At 45.9% G+C, this 22,851-nt stretch overlaps 1 protein-coding gene across 2 annotated transcripts in view; it reads right to left on the bottom strand.

Annotated features, from left to right (window-relative positions):
* Positions 1 to 6,876: 6,876 nt before the first annotated feature.
* fgf13a (fibroblast growth factor 13a) overlaps positions 6,877 to 22,851 on the bottom strand; it is an 86,171-nt gene continuing 70,196 nt past the window's right edge. For both annotated transcript variants that reach the window (XM_062476307.1, XM_062476306.1), the window contains 2 exons: positions 12,060 to 12,258; positions 6,877 to 8,927 (listed from right to left, as the gene is read on the bottom strand). In XM_062476307.1, coding sequence (XP_062332291.1) covers positions 8,791 to 8,927; positions 12,060 to 12,258 — 336 coding nt within the window. In that variant the 3' untranslated portion in view covers positions 6,877 to 8,790. The remainder of the gene's footprint in view (positions 8,928 to 12,059; positions 12,259 to 22,851) is intronic.

The following is a 22,851-nucleotide window of genomic DNA, read 5'->3' as shown; positions in this document are numbered from 1 at the left end:
ATGCAAAACAATGTACCAACTAAGAATGTGCAGAACACTGTATATTGAGAGTAGCTGTAGAAGTAGATTGAGGGAGTTTTTATTTTATCCTAATCAATGCCAGGCAGGGGAAGAAGGGTTAACTGTTCCTTGGTGGATTGCCTAGCTGTTTATGCTAAATAGAAAAAGATGATTCATATCACTGGTGAGAGACCCTGAGCATGTACAGAGCAGGTGAGTGTGGAAATGGCAATATTCATATGTTTCTTTCTCCTCCAGGCCAGAGGACTTAGCTTGGCTGTGTGTGAAACAGGAAGATGAATAATATCAGTGTGTGCAGTAAAATAGAGTGAGAATTGTACATTGCCATAGGCAAGTCTCATCTAATGTGAGACCAAAGACAATTTCACAGCCTGGATGACAATAAGGTGACACTCTAGTATGTCCTTCTAGAGGCCACTGCACACTTCCTCCCTCATTAAGGCTGGGTGATGGTTTTTCCTCACAGCCTTCCAAAGTTAGATTCCATTGACGTTTTGGCGGAAAAACCACTTATTGGTGATGGATTTTTCAATGTTCTGCCCCTCTCCATTCATTACAATCAATGGTGCTTTAAGTACGCCACGGTAAATCTGATGATACAGGTTTTCGATGTAGCAATGAAATACTTTTGCATAGGTTGTTTTAACAAGACCCCGTCTTTCACTGAATTCTGTATCTCTATCTATTTGTTTGCGATATTGTGAATCCTGAAAGGGTGTGGTCCTGTGTGTAAACAAACACGCTTTTACAAGGTGAACATTGACAGCCTGAGAGAGGTCGTATAACAGCTGTCAGTGCTGGAGTGCTTATCAGGCCAGAGGTCACAACTTTTCAGTATGGAAAGGAGAGCCCTACTGTGACGAGCACTGGGTGGCATCTAGTATACTATCTACATATACCATAATGCAGGATTTAAAGCCATGAAATCCATTGTCCCAGATTATTAGCTAGGGTTTATTTATTTACAGAGTGGATTGTATTTCCTGCCTGGATTACATTAATCCCACTTTTTTAGGCAGGAGAATGAGTACATGTTATCATTTTCGGGCAGACAGAACCTTTTAGGATTTCCATGCTGTGTATTAAGCAATCATGTTTTGTGTGTTAGTCTAGATGTTAGCGCATGTTATATAACCTGAAAAGGTACATGTTTTCATCTTGTCTTAACTAAAACCAGTGGGAAAATGTCACATTAGTAATTATATGAGATTTTCTCACCAAGCTGTCACTGTGCAGGCAGGAATCCGTGTGCAAAATATTTATTTTTGCTTGACAAAGGAATAATTGTCACCTGATGCAGACAGAAAAAAAAGGTTTAAAATGGATCTAATGGAACAGCATAGCTTTCAGGATTCCACCCTATTCAAGGGGGATGTACGTTTACTGCCTTAATAAAATAAGGTATAGATTATTTGATCTTCTGAAATTACCTCATGGGTTTGCATCTATGTGGTTGGCCCATAGAATAAACTAAACTCTAAACCTAGGAGTAGCCAGACCCTTTCTTAACTGATCAAAATGCACACTATCATATTCCCACACTGTGGTGTGAAAGAACCTGTTACAGTATTCTTGGGTCAGGCCATCCACAGTGCAGAATGTGTATAAGGACAATGTTAACCATCAGCACCTTGTATTTCCCATGAGCGTCCTCCTCCTCTGAGGGGATGACCAGCAGGTGGCTGTCATCATCCTCCACCTCTGTACCAGTAAATGATGGTTACTCTATCACTCGTAGGCTGAAAGTGCTACTCCCCATGTACTATGTTAAATTGTCCTCCAGTGAACTGACTCGTAGCACTGCACTCTGAATACACAAGCACTTAGCTTGCGTAAGCCTCTCTGTGAACACGCTGCTACGTACCAATGTCATTTCACTTAGGATTAGGTGGTGAGGGAGCTCATCACACATGTATTAACTCTTAACTCGCAGTGATTGAAAGTGGACCATTGGGAATGCATACCTCCTCACAGTAAGCCATTTGTTTGTCCTCAATGCAATACTTTTACCCTCCACTTTTTGTTAAACGTGGAAGGAGGAGGGACCCTGCCACCCCCTGCCACCCCCCTTTACCCTTTCATCCAGACTGCCTTGTTCTGCTCTCATGGACTCGGCCAGTTTCACCCTCAGGACTGACTCTGCCAGCTGTTGTGTCCCCCTGATGGGAAATGCAGTGGCGTGTTACTATTCGTGGTTGCTGTTATCAGCGGCTGTGTGGGTCTTATCAGGCTCTCTTCTCTTCCTCACTGCAGTCCTGGGAGCTCTGATGTTCCAGGAAGACAGATAAGGGTGGGGACCATGAGTCGCTATGCCCAGGGTAATCTACTGATGATGAAACCAGCTTGCTGGTGCATGAGGAGGGGGTTTACCAAGGGGGGTGGCAGAGAGGGGGCATCGGAGGGGCAAGACAGGGTGGTGGATGATGGGGTACAGACCTAGACCCAGATACCCAGGCTGTACTAGTCCTGTGAAAAGCTCAAAACAGAAGATCTACAACACCCAAGGCTATCTTTTGGTCTTGAGAGTGGGGCATTTCATTGAATTTCATCAGTCCTGTGCAGAGCAGAAGTGCTCCCACACATGATCTGAGGGATCGGGCAAGCTAAGGTTCTCAGTAGGACTGTTTTGTCACCATGTTCTATCAACGGCTAGGGAATTTTTTGTTATTGCAGAAAACAGATATGCTTGCTGGGTTTCACATTCTTTTATACAATAATCAAACTCGAATGCCACTCATCTCTTCTTTCTTCTCTCTAGGGGTTTTGATTCTTTCTTCTCTCTAGGGGTTTTGAAGAACTGTTTTCTGCTGCATCGTGTGATTCCTTGTTTATTCTAATATGACTGTAAGCTTTTGTTTTTGGTTTCTTCCACATTTATTTCTCTCTCCCTCCAGTCTCCAGGGTCTTGGCCTCCAAACAGATTGGTTATTTTACATTAGATTGGACTTTTTAAACTCGTTGTTCTTCATTTTTTCTGGACATTTTGGGTTCCCAAACAGACAGCAGCGCCAGCAATAAGATTCACAAGATGTCCCCAATCCAAACTGTATGAATGGAAACTGTCTGAAACCTCTCTCTAGATCAGCCACTGCTCAATCACCACTGGAAGACAAAAACACAGCGATCACTGAGAACACTGAACCCAGAATCACCATTCACAGGCAGTACTAGGATGTGTGTGTGTACTTTTTGTAGCTATGTCATTCAAGGTACAGTACACATGTCAGTCAGTTCAATCACGTCCAGCTGAAGCACATAAACATACAAATACTTCCTGTGAACTGCATGGTGTTGAATACACAGAACACCAACGCCCATAAAGAGATCAAAGTGGCACCACATGAGAACAGTTTGCAATTACAGCAATTTCATGCACTGATTACTTGACTGGCAGCTAGGAAATTGTTATCTTTTAAACATAACTGTTGTGGATAGTGGGAGGGGCTACCTGCAACTAGACACATAATCTGTAAGCATAGCTAGTTACGTAGATAGGTTATATCACATCTTTGTGAAAAGTGCAAAAAAACTCCACATCGCTATCAAATATTAAGTCTCATGAAAAGGGGAAATGGAGGGAGAAGACGCCCTTGGCTCAGGCGTTGTGTTAATGCTGACTCTACACAACATGTAAAACCCACACACATATGTGCAAACACACCTATTATGTATTATTATAAGGTCACAATGATGTATTTACTCAGCATGGCACTGGAAAGCAGGTGACTGATGATACATTTCTAGGAGGGGGAGAAAGAGAGAAGGAAGAGAAGCCATGTAAGGAAGAGAGAAATGGAGGGTGAGAGAAAGGGGGTGTTGATGTGAGGGATGGAGCTGCTGTGGCCCTATCTGAGTGTGTTGGCGGAGATAGGAGATGAGTTAGAGCTTTCACAGGTACACAGCCCTCTATGAATCATGCTTCCTCACGTCTCTTCCTGATACAGGACAGATGATCACTGACTGCTAGATAGCCAGCCAGATCTCACAGCCTTTGAGGACTGATATGTGCATCACCCGTGTCTGTTTGAAAGGCATTTAAAGTGCATTGAAATCCAATAAAAATGGAACAGCAGTTTTCTAACAAATCGACTTTTGTGCCACGGTAGATTGTACGACATGGAATCGAAATATGCTGCATCTTGTACTTTCTAAGTTCATATGCATGTCCTGTGAGTGCTTTTACATGCCTTTATGTTTTCTCAAGTTTGAATCTCAAGTGAGTCTGTGTGTGCTTATGTGTGTATGTGTGCGTTCCATGATATACCCTCAGGGCAGACATCTGTTCTTCAGTCAGATCCCACACAGAGAAATGTCTCATTAGCCTAGCATAGCCCCAAACCTGCAGCGGGGGCTGAAAGAGAGGGAGAGAGAGAGAGAGAGAGAGAGAGAGAGAGAGAGAGAGAGAGAGAGAGAGAGAGAGAGAGAGAGAGAGAGAGAGAGAGAGAGAGAGAGAGGGGGAGAGAGAGAGAGAGAGAGAGAGAGAGAGAGAGAGAGAGAGAGAGAGAGAGAGAGAGAGAGAGAGGGGGAGAGAGAGAGAGAGAGAGACAACTACAGTATACTACAGCAAAGAGAGAAAGAGAGCTTTGTCTCTTCCTCCCTCTCATGGCTGAACAGGAAAACTCATCCCCCTGTTAATGAATTGGACTGTCTGGCTAATGAATGTAGCACACGGAGGAAGGAGAGAGAATAGGAAATAGGGAGAGTGAGAGGGGGGGGGGATCTGTCAGCCTATATGAAGGGTGAAGTAGCTCATATCCCAGGCTATATTAGCTCGGCCTATTAGAGCTCCTGTCTGTACTGCCCATAGCCACTAATTAGGCTGACATGGTGTAATTGGAGAGTGTGCCTACTGTATCTCCCTCCACTTTAGATTAAAGATCCCCAAGATGAAGGGATCGGATTCCCTCTACACATACACACACACACAAAAACAAGACTGCGTGTAGAAACCCTATGTCATAGTAGTATGTACAAACCCCTGGGTGCAACCACGTTGTGTAGTGGTGCTCAGTTCACTAATGATGCTTGTGTGAGAAAGTGTTCATCAGTGTCTGACTGTATTGCATGTCTACAGATTGAAAGCCACTGGCTACAGCCACCATGCATTGGTTGGCAAACAGCTTTGCTGTCCTCCAGCGCTCTTCATGTGCGGTGGGATTGGATGTGTGTGTGATGGAGAGGGTCTATAAATGACTGGCCATGGGGTCCAGGGGAGCAAGTGGGTGGGCTGAAGGTGGGGGTGGGGGTGGTGGGATGTTGGTGGAAGTAAGGGGGCCAGTTCTGTTCCACACAAGTCAATGTCAGAGGAATGTATCAATGAAATAGAACCACCCCGGTACAGCATGGGCTAGCCAGGCCACATCCTCTATCTCTTCTGTATATCTACCAAGTCCAATATTTGACCAGTAAATCTGCCTACTGCATGCTGGCACTGTCAAGGTTACACAGGATGTGATTTGATCCTAATGGTAGTAAAAGAGTAAAACCATACAAGCAGGTGTAATATCATATTAACAAATAGTGCTTTGTGAGAGCATACAGTTCCCTTGCCAATCCAATAATTACAAGTAATTTTACCCATTCACATCCAAGTGACATTTCGCCATCATTCATTCTCATAATTCCCTGCATGCTCGGCAGGTGAAACCCAATCAGAGCGGGCGATAAGGGACAAGAACCCCTCGTTAGCGCTACGAGTCCTTTCTGAAGTGATGGAGGGGCTGAGGAGCTGTGCCCTTATTAGCGCTCAGTGTCATTCACTTTCCCATTCAAATCAGCCTGTATGGGCTCTGGGTTAGCTAACCAATTAGCATTACCGCCTTGTTCGCCCTCCTGGCCCACAGGGTGGAGCGGATTGCGTAACTGGAGTGTTCCGCGAGACATTGGGCCCATCAGAAGGGGGCGTGCAGCCTTTGTAGAGCTAATTACATCAAGTGTCGTGAGTGCTTGCTCCACATGCAGGCCAGCTCTTTGGGAGGGAACACAGAGGGCATCTGGTCAGTTGCAATGATACCTTCTCTCTAATCTCAGATCTTCTCACTCTCCAGAACCTCACAAAGTAGGAACTCATGTTAAACCAGGCTTTGGATCACTGTCTCTGGGGGAGCTTGGACCACTGAAGGCCATAAGCCCCTCCTGGATCCTTTAGTCCACAGGCAATTAAAGGCCAATCATGGCTCCCCGTGGGTGAGGCTAGAAACAGGAAGGATCCAGCTTCCTGTTTGTGTCTACAGATCCTACACACTGTAACCCTCTCTCTACCATGTCAGCACCATAACCCTACCCCCACACATTCACCCATACAAGCACACGCCATCAATAAACAGCACTTTGATCATGTATTGACCTTTTCAGCTTTTGAGGAGACAAGTGTTCCATATGCAAGACATGATGCTACTGTAGATTCATCTGGGTTTGTGGAAGTGAGAATGTGTGTCAGCATTGTCATTACTTTCCCTTCTATGTATAAATGTAGTTTTATGATGGTAGTATGGCTGAGAGAAGACAACCATTAATATCAACTGAAAAGAAACAAACAAAAAAGCGGGAAAAGGGCTGAAAAACGTTGATCGTAAGGTTTAACTTAGCCCAGGTACTCATCCTCCCTTATGGTTAGACACCAGCCGTCTACAGTGTGTTCAGTAGTCTATCTTAATGCTGCACCAACACTATCTCATGTCCTGTTATACAGTTGGAGTGTGTACAGTGGCTGCATGTGTGAACAACAGAAAGCGTTGGATCATTTCCTATGAATGTATTCCTCATCCACCGTATCCCTATCTGAGCGCAGATTATGGAGCAAAGGTTTGAAGAAAGTGAGTCCAAATTAAGGAAAGAGAGGACACATTTTAAAAGTATATCTTAATATAAACATTTTATTCAGTGCATTTTGTGTATACAACAAATAACAAACAACTGGAAAGTAGCAGGCAGAACACTGTCTGCCTGTACGTGTTGTTTTTCAGTTTTATCCTGGTAGATTGGAACACATGATCCAACATGGGTTAATACACATAGCCTACATCATGCAGCTCTAGTCCAGAAGTCCCAGCTGTCTCCATGCAACAGATAGGTTCACCTACAAACCCCCCAAAAGAAACCAACAAACAAAAGCCTCCCAAAAGCATGTACCATATGAAGAAGTTATGCAGCTCAAGGGAAAGAGTACTTCGCCCACAAAAAAAGGGGTCCTCTTTGTACACAACCGTGTTCATACATGCCCTGTGCGAGAAACGGAAGATGTTCGTCTTTTTTTTTTGTTTTGTTTTTTCTCCACTTTTACAAATATGACATATCCTATAAAATGTTAAGCCACCTACAATTCCACAGTATTCTTTTTTTTCTTTATTATAATTTTTTTTAGATAGAAAATTGTCACCACAATAAGTTACTCAAACACGAAACAAGAGTCCTGGGTGGGGGCCTTAGCATGTCTGTATGGAGTACAGACTTGGCCAATAAAGTTTGGGGGAGGCAGGGAGGGCAGGGGGGCAAGGCATGACACAAGCACATGGGGGAGAAACAGATCACAGGGACAAAAGACAGAGACAAAGTGACACAATAGAAACAGAGGGATGGGAACACTGAACAGTCAAATCATACCTCTCTCTCTCTCCCTTTCTTTCTCTCTACCCCTCTTTCTGAGAGTGCACTTTCTAGAACACTGAACCAGTCTACAACTCCCATGGGTTGTGAAATCGCTTTGTCCATTTCTATTTCTCTCGAGCTTAAAACACTTTGCCTTGTCAAAAACATACAAAACCCCAAAAATAGTGTAGCATTTCCTAGCATTTCCAGCTGTGCCTGTATATTGGCGTGGTTTATACAGCTTAAAGGGACTCTCTGTCAGCTCTATCTTTGGTGTTCTGGAACCTTTCATTGTGGAATAAGCAACAAAACACAAGTTCTGAGAGGGGGTGGTGAGGATTGGGGAACGGGGAGAACAACACCAACAAGAGGGAGATACAAAAATAAAACAGAAAAATAATGAATCTAAAGAAAAAGCTCTCAGCGAATTCATCATTCGAAAATTTGCAAAGCAAGGTGCATACGTCTCTCAAACAAAAAAAGTGTCAGAGCCATGCTTTCCACACCAGGTTTCAGGTCAGCTGAATGTAGGCTTTGTTTTCCGATGCTAGAAAGCTCAGTCTCTGAGCGTGTGCACTAGAACGCAGGAGAGCTACCTTCTGGTTGTCTGACTGCAGCTCCGGCAGGGTTGGCCCGCCCACACCACCAGGGGGGTGTAGCTTCGTATTCACAGAAGCATTGGTGACGCAGAGGACAGGGGCGTTTCTCAACCTGGGCAGGCCAAATGTAGTTGCCATGACCGCCTGACTGACCTAGCCAACAGATGCAAGGGTTGTCTAAATGAACAGGACCTAGGAAAACTGGTCACTGTCATCTGGTAAGAGAAAAAGAAAACCTTAAAAGATGCTCTAACTGGTTACACAGTCGTTACATCCATAGAGTGATATACAGAAAAAGAAACATTGTGCAAGTGTCTTCTTTTATATGTAAGTCAAGTGTTTTCAAAGTGGGGTTGATGTGAAACGTGGTTTGCTGTTGATGCTACAGTGTGTAGATAAAAGAAAGATTGACCTAATGGAGTGTATTCTAGTGTGGTTTGTGGTGGTGTTTGTGGTGGTGGTTGCCGTGGTAGTAGTCCTGAACTGCCGATGGTTTTGGAGAGAGAAGTCTGCTTGGAGTTACGCTCTTCTGGAGGTAAGGCGTCTTCGTCCGGCCCGGGTGGCGGTGTTAGGGTTAGGCAGGCTACGTGGACTCGTGCTGGCTCACAGCCTTGCCCCCGTTCAGCACAGCCGAGGCGCTCCGGCTCTTGGTGGGCGTGCCGCTACCGGAGCGGGAGAACTCCGTCAGGTCGTGGAGAGAGGGCTCCCTGTACATGGCCACTGGAGAGACAGACAGAGCAGAGGACAGGGCAGTGAGTCTTCGCAGTTTGGAGCTGAATTCATGGGCTATACACAGCCACCGTAGGGACACACAGAATGGACAAAACCATAGAGGAGAACTCGATCATGAACTTGGAAAAATGATATGGTTGATGGACAGTCCTAGGATGAACCTAATGATATGGTGTGCTGTGGGGGAATAATTATCCAACTTAATACTAACATATTAGGATCAAATACAATATAATAGAATAAAGATATTGTCAATTTAAACCATTTTGCTTCAATTCCATTGCTCAAAATGTTTACCAGTAAGCAAGGAGCTCTGATGTGTATCACTCAAGACTGTAACATTACACCATGCACACTGCAGCAAGGAGAGCAAAAACCTACAACATCTTTTTGAGGACAGAAAGTGTTCTTATAACTACTGCAAGACATAAGTAATTCAACATGTCGTGCTTTCTCCTTGCGTGCACGCTGCATACAGGGTGCACCGGCATTGTGCGATGCTCTCTAACTTTCCAGGAGAGACTGCCATCATCTGAAGTGGAACTTCTTGGGTTCCAGCATGGAGGGTTTGGGATCATGTGTCTACAATGCTGTTTGATGCCCTGGTCCTGAGGGAGATGGGGTGAAGGCTGCAACCTGACGCTACAAAGACACTTTCCTTTAGCCTTGACTTTCTGGTGACAGCAGCTGTGCACAAAGCATCTTCTGCTTCCACGAGCCAATCAATAGAGGACCACAAAGAGAAGCAGCAGGGATCGATTTGGGACTTATTAGCCGTGGCGTTAATGTGACTGCATAGCTGAACACCTAACCCTGGGGTTGCGGTCCATCTCCACCTCCAACCTCGTCTTTTCTACTATCATCCATCCACTCTTCTATGCTTCCATTCTTCTACTTCTCTCTCTCCGTCATTTTCTTTTCCCGACCCAGTGTTACAGAGAGATCTGGTGGTGTGTGTGTGTGTCATCACAGTAAGTCTGCAAGGATCTGTCAAACCGCCTCTAAATTGATGCTGATCAAACACACCCTCTCACCCACCACACAGGATCTGAAGCGAGAGAAGGAGAGCGAGTGTGAAAGAGAAATTGAAAAAGAGAGCGAAAGTGTGTGTGTGTTTGAAAGAGAGAGAGAGAGAGAGAGAGAGAGAGAGAGAGAGAGAGAGAGAGAGAGAGAGAGAGAGAGAGAGAGAGAGAGAGAGAGAGAGAGAGAGAGAAGAGAGAGAAAGAGAGAGAAAGAGAGAGAAAGAGAGAGGTGAGGATGAGGATGAGTAGGGAAGCTATGGGGACTGGGGCTGGTGATCTGGAACCGGAGGGGGTACGAGGAGCGGCTGGAGGACAAGCCGCTGCCAATGCAGAGAAGGCTCCTTAATTGGTCCTCTGTAATGCTGCGGCTGTAACGCTGCGGCTGCCTCCCAATCTTTATGAGCTGCTGGAACAAATGCTTCTGTCTTTCGCTCACACTCATGTCCTCTCCTTCTCTAAGGCTCTGCAAGCTACATCTGGAACTCTAGATAAGAGATACATTTAGAGTAGGAATGTTTGTTTTTGGTATAATCTGGAGTTGTTGGTAAATACCCTGTCTGCATACAATGACTCTTTGTCTTTTAAATATATAAAAATACTCCAGTTGCGCACTACATCTTTGTATCGTCTCACACATAACTGTTGATGCACGCCCTCGACCTATTATTTTCTACTTATGTCCCTCCATCTCTTTCTGCTTCTCTTTTTCTCTTTATCTCTATCTGTGAGGACGGCAAGGCAATCATTCTCTGAGTGGTGTTGCGTGCTGGGCCCCCTGTATGGGTAGTTAAGTGAAAGTGAAAAGCTATCGCAGAGATTTCACAGGGCAGATGAGGGTTCCTAACGAGCTGCTGGCCAAACGATGAAAGGAGCAGACCCCAAAGGGGACGTCTGGTGAAAACCAGGAGTGCCGCTCCTCTCCTCCTCGGCCGTAGGGAAACGTTTTTCCCTTGTCTATGAACTTACGCCCTTATTGTAGGGAAAAGCTAGACTTAAAGCTTGCGATTTCTTTTTAACGATGCGTCAATACAGACGTGTCTGTCACAATTGAATCCAGCGCAGTCGGCATTCTCTGTGTGCTAGAATCAGAGCGGCACGTAAACGCCGAGCTTTGACAGATCCAAATCATGGCAACAACTTAACAATTGATCAGCCCCTCAAAAGAAATTGCTCCGCGCTCTTTCGTCATCGGGTGAATAATTTGCCAGCGAGTCTTTTGCTCACGGAGGCTGAATCTCATCTGAAAGCTCCTTTTTCATCTAGTTGATGCTTTTCTCTCTCTCTCTCTCTCTCTCTCTCTCTCTCTCTCTCTCTCTCTCTCTCTCTCTCTCTCTCTCTCTCTCTTTCTCTCTCTTTCTTTCTCACTCTGTTGACAGGTAAGTATGTGTCTTGTTCTCGATGAAAGGACCTGTGGCCTTTTCAAAAGCGCGAGCTGTATCCGCCCCTACCACCCCCTCCCTCCCTCCCTCCCTACTCATCCACGACCCCTATCCCCACAGGATGTCTGGCCGGAATGAGTGGAGCACAATTTTGACGTGTCTGGAATACGACAGGACCTAGCCATCTCTATTCAAAGTGAGGAAACTTTAGCGTTCCCAACAGCTTCCAGCCACAGACACTGCCTCTGCCTCTCGTCCGCGTGGCTTCAGTAGAGCGTTAACAGCAGCTGGATCACCTCAATGGTTCTGTCCACACACCATCACCCCGATACACCATCACCCCGATGCAGGTCGAGTGGGGGGGTGGGGTGGGGTGGGGGGGCTAGGAGAAGAGCCACAAGGATATCAGCAGGCAGAGAGAGAGGCGGAGAAAAGGTTATAGCGAACGACGGAGATAAAGACAAAGCATAGGTATGGGGAATTGGAAACGTAATAAAAGAGAGGCCCACTTTCCTCTCCGGAATAAATAACCACCGCCAAAGCGCCGTGTTCCACGCCACACTGAATAACCAACAGACTTTAAAAACACCTTCTGCATGTCGGAACTCTCCTGACACGGTTCTCCACAGGACACCACAGATCAAGAGTATATGTACAACAAAGACCACTGAAGGAAGCCTGGAAAAACAAGACTCTGCATTGGCAGAACAGTAACTGACCTTTCAAAGGCTTGGGGAGGAAGTGGGCTGCTGGTTTGTTCTTCTTGACGTGGTTCCCCTTCATGATCTCCCCCTCCTTGTTGAGGCCAAGGTACCAGCCTCGACCCGACTGTTGCTGCCTGTAGATCATGGACGAGTACGTCACATAGTAGTTCTCGAACACCGACTCTTTGAACTTACACTCCGGGGTGAAGTGTTCCTGGGAGGATACAGGGGGGGGGGGGGGGGGAGAGAGAGAGGAGACAAGATGAAACACAGCTGAAGGATGTACAAGGTGGACACCGCTCAGACCGACATTCAAGGTCTTCAAGGTCCATTTCACTAATGTGATATTGACATTCATGTGGAACCTCATTACTCCAACTAAGGGCTAACAAAACAAGCATTCCAACATGCACACACACACACCGAAGCAGAATGTATTTTTAAAGCATCTGATTCAAGACTTCCACATCTCAAATTAAAAGCTCTCAAAAGCTATTATGTTCATCATGTTGAATAATTTATTCCTATATGACAAAGATATAGAGGATTATTAATTAAAGATCTGCTATGATTAAACATTCATCCTTTAAATATTTTATTATGTATGGAGCAATTAATACGCAGGAGGAGGATGTGGTCATGTTGAGCATTGTTCTGGAATAAGTTGATTTATATCTACAGTATCATTAATATCTGACATATCTATACAGAATGACTACCTTTCTCTCTCTTCTATGAATAAATAAACAAATGAATCTCTAAATGCCACCAATAGGTTCAAGCGCTACAGTGTGTATGGGTGTGTGTGCTGCAGATGTTGCATAATGTCCAGGCTCCTCTGTCTCTATACTAATGAATTGGCGGTTGCGTGGAGCACTGAGCTAGATCCACTGGAAGCCTCAGGGACTCTTTAGAGATATTTGTCAGATTCTGTCATATCTCTCCCTCTCTTCCACCCTCTCTCTCCAGCTCTCTCCAAATTACCTCATTTTGCTTCCCTACACCAAACTGCAGTTTGTGTCATCTTTTCCCCTCTGCTGTCCACGTTTGTCTCAAGTCTCAGTTCCCCAGAACTAGATCATTACTGCCGCTCCCCTGGCTTGTAAAACATAAAGCTGCTGTTTTTCTCCCAGCGCACTACCGACAAGTGTGAGTGTGTGCGCACAAAAGTGGATATTGGCGTGTCTGTGTATTTGTATATGTGGATATACAGTATTTGTGTGTGTGTGTGTGTATATGTGCACACGTGTGTATGCGTGAATGTGTCAGCGTGTGACCATCACCTCAAATATTTGGTTACATTTCTGGAATGTTCTTAAAGATGTCTATATAGAACATAATTGGACTTATCTGGTCAGACAACACAAGCCACAGCTCAGGACACGGCTGTCTCCTGCTTTCTCTTGGCTGCTAATTACTTTCCAACTGCTTTCTGATTCATTAGCTTCCCTGGGACCAATCTGCGCCCCAAGAAAAACGACAAAATGACACTTGAAATGTCATTTAGTTGTACAGGGGGGAAATATCAAGTATTGTTGGATGTAGCGAGAGCGTAAAGACAGTTAATTAGAGAACAGAATGGATATGACTTTCATCGTGGGAAAGGTTCAACTGGAACCGGTTGTTACCGGGGGAGGATGCGTTGGTGGATGTCCGTGATGAGACGGATGACGTGTCCCTCCAGCGAGAGTGTGAAGATCTGCTATGCGATCATGACTAACACTGGGACACTGTCACACAGCAGCTCGTCAATAAACGGCATCAGTGGACATGGATTCGCTGGCACAGGAGCTCCAAAGGGAGCACTTAGAATGATTAAACGGGTGTCCAAACTTGTATCTACTCTGGGTTATATGGTTATGTGTATACGGTACAATGCACAGTCATCACAATGATCTTAAATTGGATTAACGATGAAACCCTCAGAGAAAAAGAATATCATGCTCGGAATACATATCTGTATCTACTATGAAGCAAAATGGTCCTATTCTAACCCATCCAGATTACCCAGTCATCTCTCATTCCCTACCCCAGTTTACCTCAGTCATGAACACCGGGCTCTCAGCCTCACACAGAAGGGACCAGTGACCCTCTCCTCTCGACCCTCGCTGTTGTCACCAGCAGAAACATTGCCAGCCCAGACAAGGTGATAAGAACACAGGCATGTTGTCACATGGAACAGATGACATGACACCACCACAGAGACTTACTCTTAAGACAGACCTCGGTCTCCGCTAGGCCCTTGGTTAACCAGAAAGAAACCTTGTTCAAATTGGTCTAAATTCTCAAGATACCTAGAATTATAAAGACCTGAGTACAGCAACCAACCAGAACAAGCCGATTGCTACTGACTACTTGGTGGACAGAGTATATTCTTACAGCTGGGGGCATGAAGGGAACATTTCTACAAGTGTTTGTATTTGGCCTTAGCCTACAGACTTCCAAGTCTGTCAAAAAGTCTGAGTCTTAGACCAGTGGGATACCTGTCTGTCTGTGGTTCATGACAGTTCACCAGGTCATCAATAGTCTGCTTTGAGGAAACGCAAAGTAAATCAATGTCTGTAAAAAGCAACTTGTCTGCTGGTAGCTCTGCCTCTGATCTCCTCTCAGACTGCCTCAGAGAGACACAACCCCAAAGGCTCTCCTGTCCTGCTGGGGCGTTTCTGGGTTAATCGCTGCAACTCCTGTCCTGGTGGGGTGTTTCTGAGATCATCATTGCCTCTCCTGTCCTGCTGGGGTGTTTCTGAGTTCATCCCTGCCTCTCCGCTCCTGCTGGAGTGTTTCTGAGTTCATCCTTGCCTCTCCTGTCCTGTTGGGGTGTTTCTGAGTTCATCCCTGCCTCTCCGGTCCTGCTGGGGTGTTTCTGAGATCATCCCTGCCTCTCCTGTCCTGCTGGGGTGTTTCTGAAATCATCCCGGCCTCTCCTGTCCTGCTGGGGTGTTTCTGAGTTCATCCCTGCCTCTCCTGTCCTGCTGGGGTGTTTCTGAAATCATCCCGGCCTCTCCTGTCCTGCTGGGGTGTTTCTGAGTTCATCCCTGCCTCTCCTGGCCTGCTGGGATGTTTCTGGGATCATCCCTGCCTCTCCTGTCCTGCTGGGGTGGTTGTCTGGCTTGTCTGTGTCTGTCTGTATGTGTAAGTGTGGGTGTATGTGCCGATATCTCCATGTACCGTATATGTCTCTCACTGGGTCTGTAGTGTCTGTGTTTCTGTATATTCCTGATCCTATAACTACAGCTAAATGTGTCCAGACAGGTAAAGCAGTAGGTCTGTGTCAGGATAGATAAACAACACAATCCCCATGACAACAGCAGGTGCTCCACCCACCTACCGGCATATCCTCTTTACAGACAAATTTTCCCAAAAAGGCTGTGGCACTTACGTAAAAGCTCCACTGGCACCGAGGCGAGTTAATGCCTCCATTTGAAGGTCAGATTAATTAAAATCAATTGAACCCCTCGTGCCTAAATGCAAATCTACTTTTGGAGAGAGCATTCGGATTAAACCGAAAAATCTGGTGAAAGGTAATTAATTATAATTATGATAATTGCATAAACAACAATGTCTAGAGCAAGGCTGAATCTGATGTGGTGGAACTCGCCCCAAAACAGAGATAGCTGCCGGAAGGTTCTGCACCTTCACACGGATGGCTGTGAAACACCTTCTGAACATAAGGGTCAGCAGTGTAAAGAGGCAGTAATAGGGCTGTTTTTCCACTAATGCTCTGTGCTTCGTTTCTTCTGTGGCCCAACAATGTATCACCCAGCCTTCTGGAGCCAGACATGCCATTTGTCTAGCCTGTGTGGAGACATGGACACTTGATTAAAAGCCACTAAAAATGCACACAATACATCAGCAACACTTTCTCACTCCAGCACAGTACACTCTGGCAGGTTCTCTTCCTCTGGTTCTCTGGCCCCTCTAGTCCTCTATGACACTTCCTCTTCTTCCTGGTCCACACTATGAGCATCAATGCTAATCTGGGTAGCCAGAATCAGTCACAGAGCTGTGTCCTGCTTGCTGAGTCTTTAGCTATGCTAGCCAGCATCTCTGTGGGAAAGTGTTCAGCTTTTGAGCCAGGACTCCTGTTCTACCTACATAAACGAGCTTATGTGGATTTGGCTCACCGCAGTCACCGTGGAGTGGAGTGAAAGTCGATGGACGACAGACGCATACACAAATGCGTACACTCTTTGCGCCAAGACGGAGAGGTTTGCCAGATTTGGGGGGATACCCCACCCCATCAATAAGGGTGCATACTTGATCAGGCTTGTGACTGACAGATACATTCAGAGGCCTCTCAATAGGCTCCAGTGGTTTTCCTAGAGTCAATGGTAAATGGCCTTTGTTAAGTGAAACTGATATCCCCATCTCTTTAATCACCCCTCTGTCCCAGCTAGAAGCAGCACTGCATATTGGAGCGAGGGAACATCATTTTGAAAAAATAGAGATGGAGAGGGAAAAGCTATCTGCATGGAAATGATCTCAGTCGTGCCCCCCCCATCACCCACTCCCACGGACCCTCTAACACAGACACACACACACAACACGCCTGTCTATAGTGAAATAGTGTGCGTAAATGGCCTTTAAATTATCCCATTAGAAAAGATGGGCTTTTTCCCAGGAACAGCTCATATTGAGTTGATGAGCTGAGTCCCGGCCCTGACGTTACACCGCTGGAGGCTCTCCCTCCCATCAGGCCTCGCAGCTCCACCACACGCCTCCCATTCAAGCCTCCGTCACTACAGGGTAGTGGTGAAAATATGCAATAAAGAACAATGTATTCTACGGTACCATAATTAGTGAGCCAGCTAATTAGGCTGACAAATAACCGAGGGATGAGAAAGAGAGAGAGAGAGATTCCAGGAGTTAAATCGTCTATGATTACAATTGTCTATGATGCAATTTTGGATGGAGCCTGTGTAGAAATATACTGCAGATAAACCAGAGTGTGTGTGAGAAGAGCATTCATAAGCACACACACGTACACACACGTAGGCATGCAATCTGTGCTTGTGTACTGCAGTCACGTTGCTTAGAGCCCTGTGACCAGTGGTGTAGTGGTAAAAATAGAGGTGGGTAAACTATGAATTTTAATATTTATTTATTTACAGGGTCGTCAAGCACCCCCCCCCCGAGACGAGCTTTCACGTCTGTTTCAAGCCCCCCCCCCCCCCCCCCCCCCCCCGCCACCATGAGACACACGCATTTCAGCCCCTTTACATAGGCTTGAGAACCCTGTTTATTTATTCATTTTTACGTTTCATTAGGCCTATTTGGATGGGACTGGTAAGGTTGGCTTGTATCTGCATCATCGTTTATAAAAGAAGGTTAATAATAGTAGGCTAGCCGTTGTCCCTGTCTTAATGCGATGTTGTGCAGACCAAAACAACGTTTACAAACGTGAATAGATCACTCTGTACTTGAGGCCTTTCGCGGGCATCTGTGGGAGTGGGAGCACTCGATGGTCTCTTCAAAAATCGCCTGATATCCATGGCTAATTAATTAATTCATTCCGAACAGGTAGACTAATCCACGTGTATGTGTGTACTTCGTGGATCCTGATTGGTGTCGCCACCGCAGCCGCAACGCATTGATTGGAGGGTCAAAGACCATACAGCGCAGATGAAATGATTCAGACTACAGCGTTTATATATTAAACAATATGAAATTTAGTCTTTGGTGTTTTAAAATTACACCAAATTTATTTCGGATTATTCCAACGGCAGAATACGAGGTGCAGGGAACTTAGATGTGCGTAAACGTGCATAAACGCTATTTAGAGGTGGATAAACGCAATTTCTGCAATTTAGAGGTGGATAAATGTTATTTCCGAATTTCGGGAGGTGCGTAAACGGCGTTCACGTGCGTTTAGCCCCCACTACATCCCTGCCTGTGACCCACCATCCTTTCCACGCTGCCACTGCATGGGGAAACTCTGCTAGCCCCCAAAACCATCACCACCACCACCCCCCTCCCCCACCCAAACCAGAATGCAATTCCTGCCACCTCCCCCTACCAACATAGTCTCCCTTACCTTCACATGTGGCTCCTTCTGTACGTCAGTATTTTTGCATCTGTACATTTACACTCGAGGGAAGGCGGATGGGGTCTGTGCATTACTGCGAGCATGTGGGTGTGTTTGTGTATGAGTGTGCGCATGTGTGTCAGATGTATGTGACTGAGCACTGCGCTAGTTCATTGCGGCCTTTCACTTCTTTGAGTTTGGAGTTCTTTGCACACTTATTCTCCACGTCTCTCCATTTCTCTTCTTTTTTCCCTCTCACAGCACCCATATTTCTCTTTCTATCTCTCTCCCCCATTTCAAGTCATTGACCGCTATTCCTCTCTCCTTTAATCTCAGAAATCACTCATTCCCTCTCTCCCTCTCTCCCTCCACTTCTTTCCTTATACCACTGAAAAGGGGGACGTCAGAGGGGGGCTGACAGATCCTATTGGTTTAGAGAGCGGCCTCCAACGCTCCAGAGCACTTCTCTCTCCGCAGGTGTCTGTCACAATAATGCTCCCTGCGGAGGGTAGACACACACACACACACCAACAACACACACACTTAGAACTACACTCACTCACAGAACTACACACGCACACACAGAGGAAAAAGGTACACATACATAGAAAAACATGCACACACTAGACTCTACGGGCTAGTCGTAGAGCCTCAGATCCATATAATTTAACTACTGGGGGGGGGGGGGGGGGGGGGTTTAAAGGCTGATGCCAGCACTGAGTGTGACATACTACAGGATGGTTCCCCTGCACATCTAGAACATCCCTCCACACAGACACACACACTCTCGCTCTCTCAAAAGGATACACATGCACCTAGTTACAGAGCAAGAAGGCACATGACGCACGCACGTGCACACCAAATGTTGCAGTCTTCAGACACTCACATGAATATTACACAGATGTGGGAGCTTAGGAAACACAATCCATTACAATTCACTCTGAAGCTGGAATCAAAGGTCTGCACAAGGGGAATTAAAACCCATTAACACCCCCCATTCAAAAGGAGAAATGAGAAATACTACCATAATGGATTTGATTTCCCACTGTAAAGTTATTGGCTGGATTCTTCTATCGAGGAGCCCAGATCAATAGAGGTGGCGGCCCCATGCACATCTGGCTGCAGCCATATTCTAGCTCTAATCACACCAATTATGCCAATACAATTAAGGAGGAACAGTTTGCTAGCTTTCCTTCCACAACACCAGAACCCAGGAGCCTCACAAAACGAATGGCGCAGCGGCTCGGGCAAACTAATTCTGCTCGACACAGCTTAACAGCCTCCCAGCCTGTTCACCGAGGGCCAGCAGGCTGAAAAGCTTGCTTCCACCATCCCGGACAATAACACTTTTACTATGTTGTTGTTTTTTTAGGATAGAAGTTGGCCCTTTTTAAGCTGCTGGATAAGACCCTTGGCAAATAGGTGAGCACACGAACACACACACTCCCTGGCTAGTTAATGATGCAGTTCAGTGGAGAGAAACACGATAAGGGTGAGGCTATTTTGCTTTGTGCTTGCTTACTCTATGGTTGTAAAAGCTTGAGTGTCAACTAGAGCACATATCAAACAACGGCTTACCAGCGTAGGCAAATACATTCATTTAAACACACACGATACCCTCACACACACACACTCACTAGGCTTCAGTAGAATTAAAAACGGTGTCTATCTTCTCACGCTATGTCGATTTTGTACAAGCCTTTTGCCAAGCATGATTTCAAACTCCTTCGTGGCCGTGTGAATAGTATAGTGCTTATGCACGTGATGCAAGTTTTCTCCAGAGCTTCCAAGCCTGTACAGGATGAGTCTGACACTCTAATGCTCCAGGGTCTAATCCCACAGACCCACCGTAGACAACGAAAGGCTCCACATCAAAGGCACCTCCAGAGAAAACCCAGACACTATTGAGTGTTGTCCTCTGCCTCAAACACACCCAGCCCATCCTCCACGGCTGCCACTGATCCCAGGGCAATAACAAAAACAGAATACACTAGAAACGTTTTCTAGAGGTGCCCTACTTGATTAGAAAAAAAAGCATTAAACTGAGAGTGGTTTTGTTAACGAAAAAATCTGTTTAATTAATCGAATTCCTTAGACAGTGTAGCACGTATGGTATGGCGAAGGCGACTCTTCTATGTAAGAAGAGAGTGCAGAAGACGAGAACATCCAGTGAAAAACATGTTTAATTGATTCCCTTTTCTCCCACACACTGTGACACCGCTGAATGAATCCATCTCTGCTGGTCCCTCACCCACACACGTGCACTCTTCCTCTCACTCCTCTCTCCCGTGCTCTGTCTTCCAACATGCAGCACATGCAGTACACACGCAGTACACACACACACACACACACACACGCAAGAAGCATCTCAGAAGGGGATCAAATACTCAAATACAAAATATCTGAACAGGTAGAATTTGAGATGACATTCATGCACATGAAGAAATGTCTATTGTATATGAGATGAGACCACACACACAGACACACACCATCCAAAAGGGGACGCCTCCTCTGTAGCGAGCTCACAGCAGTCGCTCCCCCCTCCCCCCCTCCCCAGCTAACCTGCGTCATCCACTGCGTCGCCACCATTGATTGGGGATCTCCCTGCAAAGCTGGCCTGCCATTGGCTGGATTCAGTGCACGGCTTACAGGCAACTGTTAGTCTACCATAGCAGCACTCTCATCCAGCAATCATCCAATAAAAATGGCAATAAGAATATTCCTGCTCCAGGAACAATAGCATCTTAGCTCAGATCACCAGCTGTAAAGAGCTTTAGTGAAAATTCTAGACATACTGTGTTGCTGTAATTGAGCCAGGTAATCACTGTTTTCACCTCTTCTAAGGAGCTTGATCAAAGGTTAAGGTAGCACAACATATGAGTACAATTGTTTTCAAGTGGAGAGGCAGTGTAATATGGAACGCAACCTTGAAGTTGGTTTAAAACAAACATCCAAATGGAAATGAGTGAGACATAGCTAATGATACAGCCAGTGGGGGGGAGTTCAAAGCCTTGTATACAAATGGAACACCCCCCCCCCCCACACACACACACACACACACACACACACACCTCTGACTTCTCTCTCTACCTCGCACACCCTCTCTCTAGCTCTCTCTCTCTCTGCTACAGTCTACAGCAACACAAAGGCACAGACAGACACTTAGCCCAGGCCTTTCAGCTTACTATGATTCACCACCACACAGGTGTGTTAAATACAACCTTTGCTATAAATATTGCATTTCTGAGTGTCTCCTTCCTCCCTCAATCTCTCTCTCTAGTTCTCTCCCTGTCCTTGTATCAATACAGGAATGCTCCTAGCAGACTCACCTGAGCATGTTATGTAGCCTAGTCCTACACATAGTCCGGGAAGTCTTACCGTATGAATTTGTATTCAATTTACATTTAGTCATTTAGCAGATGCTCTTATCCAGAGCGACTTACAGTAAGTACAGGGACATTCCCTGTAGGCAAGTAGGGTGAAGTGCCTTGCCCAAGGACACAACGTCAGCTGGCATGACCGGGAATTGAACTGGCAACCTTCGGATTACTAGCCCGATTCCCTCACCGCTCAGCCACCTGACTCCCAATTAAAGCAGCGAGTTGGCAAATACATAGATTTTAATTACCGACTGCCTAGCTCGTATCATTAAAGCCACTCACTAGGAACGCAGCACTGTTGGGGAGTGTTGTTAAATACAGTGTTGGGGGAGGGGTGGGGGGGGGGGGGTGTGGGGGGGGGTCGTACAGTTTTCTTTAGTATTATTTATCTATTTGGCCCCTCAGGCGTGTTGAGCAGCGAGGTTCCTCGTGGCTGTGTTTGCGAGCCTGTGATTGGTTTGATCAGATAATTACACAGGGAACCATCTAGACTCCTGCTATAGACCAGGCCTGGGAGGCACACAGCTCCTGCTGTAGACCAGGCCTGGGATTCACACAGAAGGATGTTTATCAGATTGCTAACTGCCACGTATACGTGTGTCTAGTGTAGGTTTGCTGTTTGTAGTGCTCAGGTCGGGCTTGGTGGGAAGTGTTCCACTTGTTGCCGCAGCATGTTTCTATCATCAGGATGCTCTCTCTCTGATTGAACCTTTGCAAATTGACAGCTCATCTGGTCTAACTCTGGGGGCTAGGTGTAAGTTTTCCTGTTATTCTTGCTAGTCACGCCCACACACACTGTGCAATGGTGACATTTTGCGGGGCAGACGAAAAGGATGATTTTTTTTGGCTGGCGACTTGAATTATTCATTACTTTGCACATTTCATCAAAGATGAAGATCCATCTGCCATTACAGGACATTGTAATGAACTTTTCTTTATTTTTTAGCTCTTTAATGATCTGATCTGAAACCCAGTTTGTAGTCTGGCTCAAACCTGGGGAGTCTCGGACAGAAAATGAAAGGTTTAGTCTACTCCACCAAAAAGTGAGCAACACCAGGTATTATTGACTGCAATGAAATGCATTGGAGATGGCCGCTTTACAAGGAGCCTACTTCCTGTTTGAATTGTACTTATCATAGAGATGATATAAGAGAACTGTGTGTTGACTCTTTCCCCTTTGTCTCCCGCCCATTCCTCTCTCTGCCTCCCTCTCCCTCTCCCCTCTCCCCCTCCCCCTCCCTCTCCCTCTCTCTCTCTCTCTCTCTCTCTCTCTCTCTCTCTCTCTCTCTCTCTCTCTCTCTCTCTCTCTCTCTCTCTCTCTCTCTCTCTCTCTCTCTCTCTCTCTCTCTCTCTCTCTCTCTCTCTCTCTCTCTCTCTCTCTCTCTCTCTCTCTCTCTCTCTC

Source organism: Osmerus eperlanus, chromosome 13 (genome assembly GCF_963692335.1).
Source record: "Osmerus eperlanus chromosome 13, fOsmEpe2.1, whole genome shotgun sequence".
Lineage (NCBI taxonomy): Eukaryota > Metazoa > Chordata > Actinopteri > Osmeriformes > Osmeridae > Osmerus > Osmerus eperlanus.
Note: the sequence above shows the minus strand (reverse complement) of the source record. Positions and strands in the feature narration are given on the sequence as shown.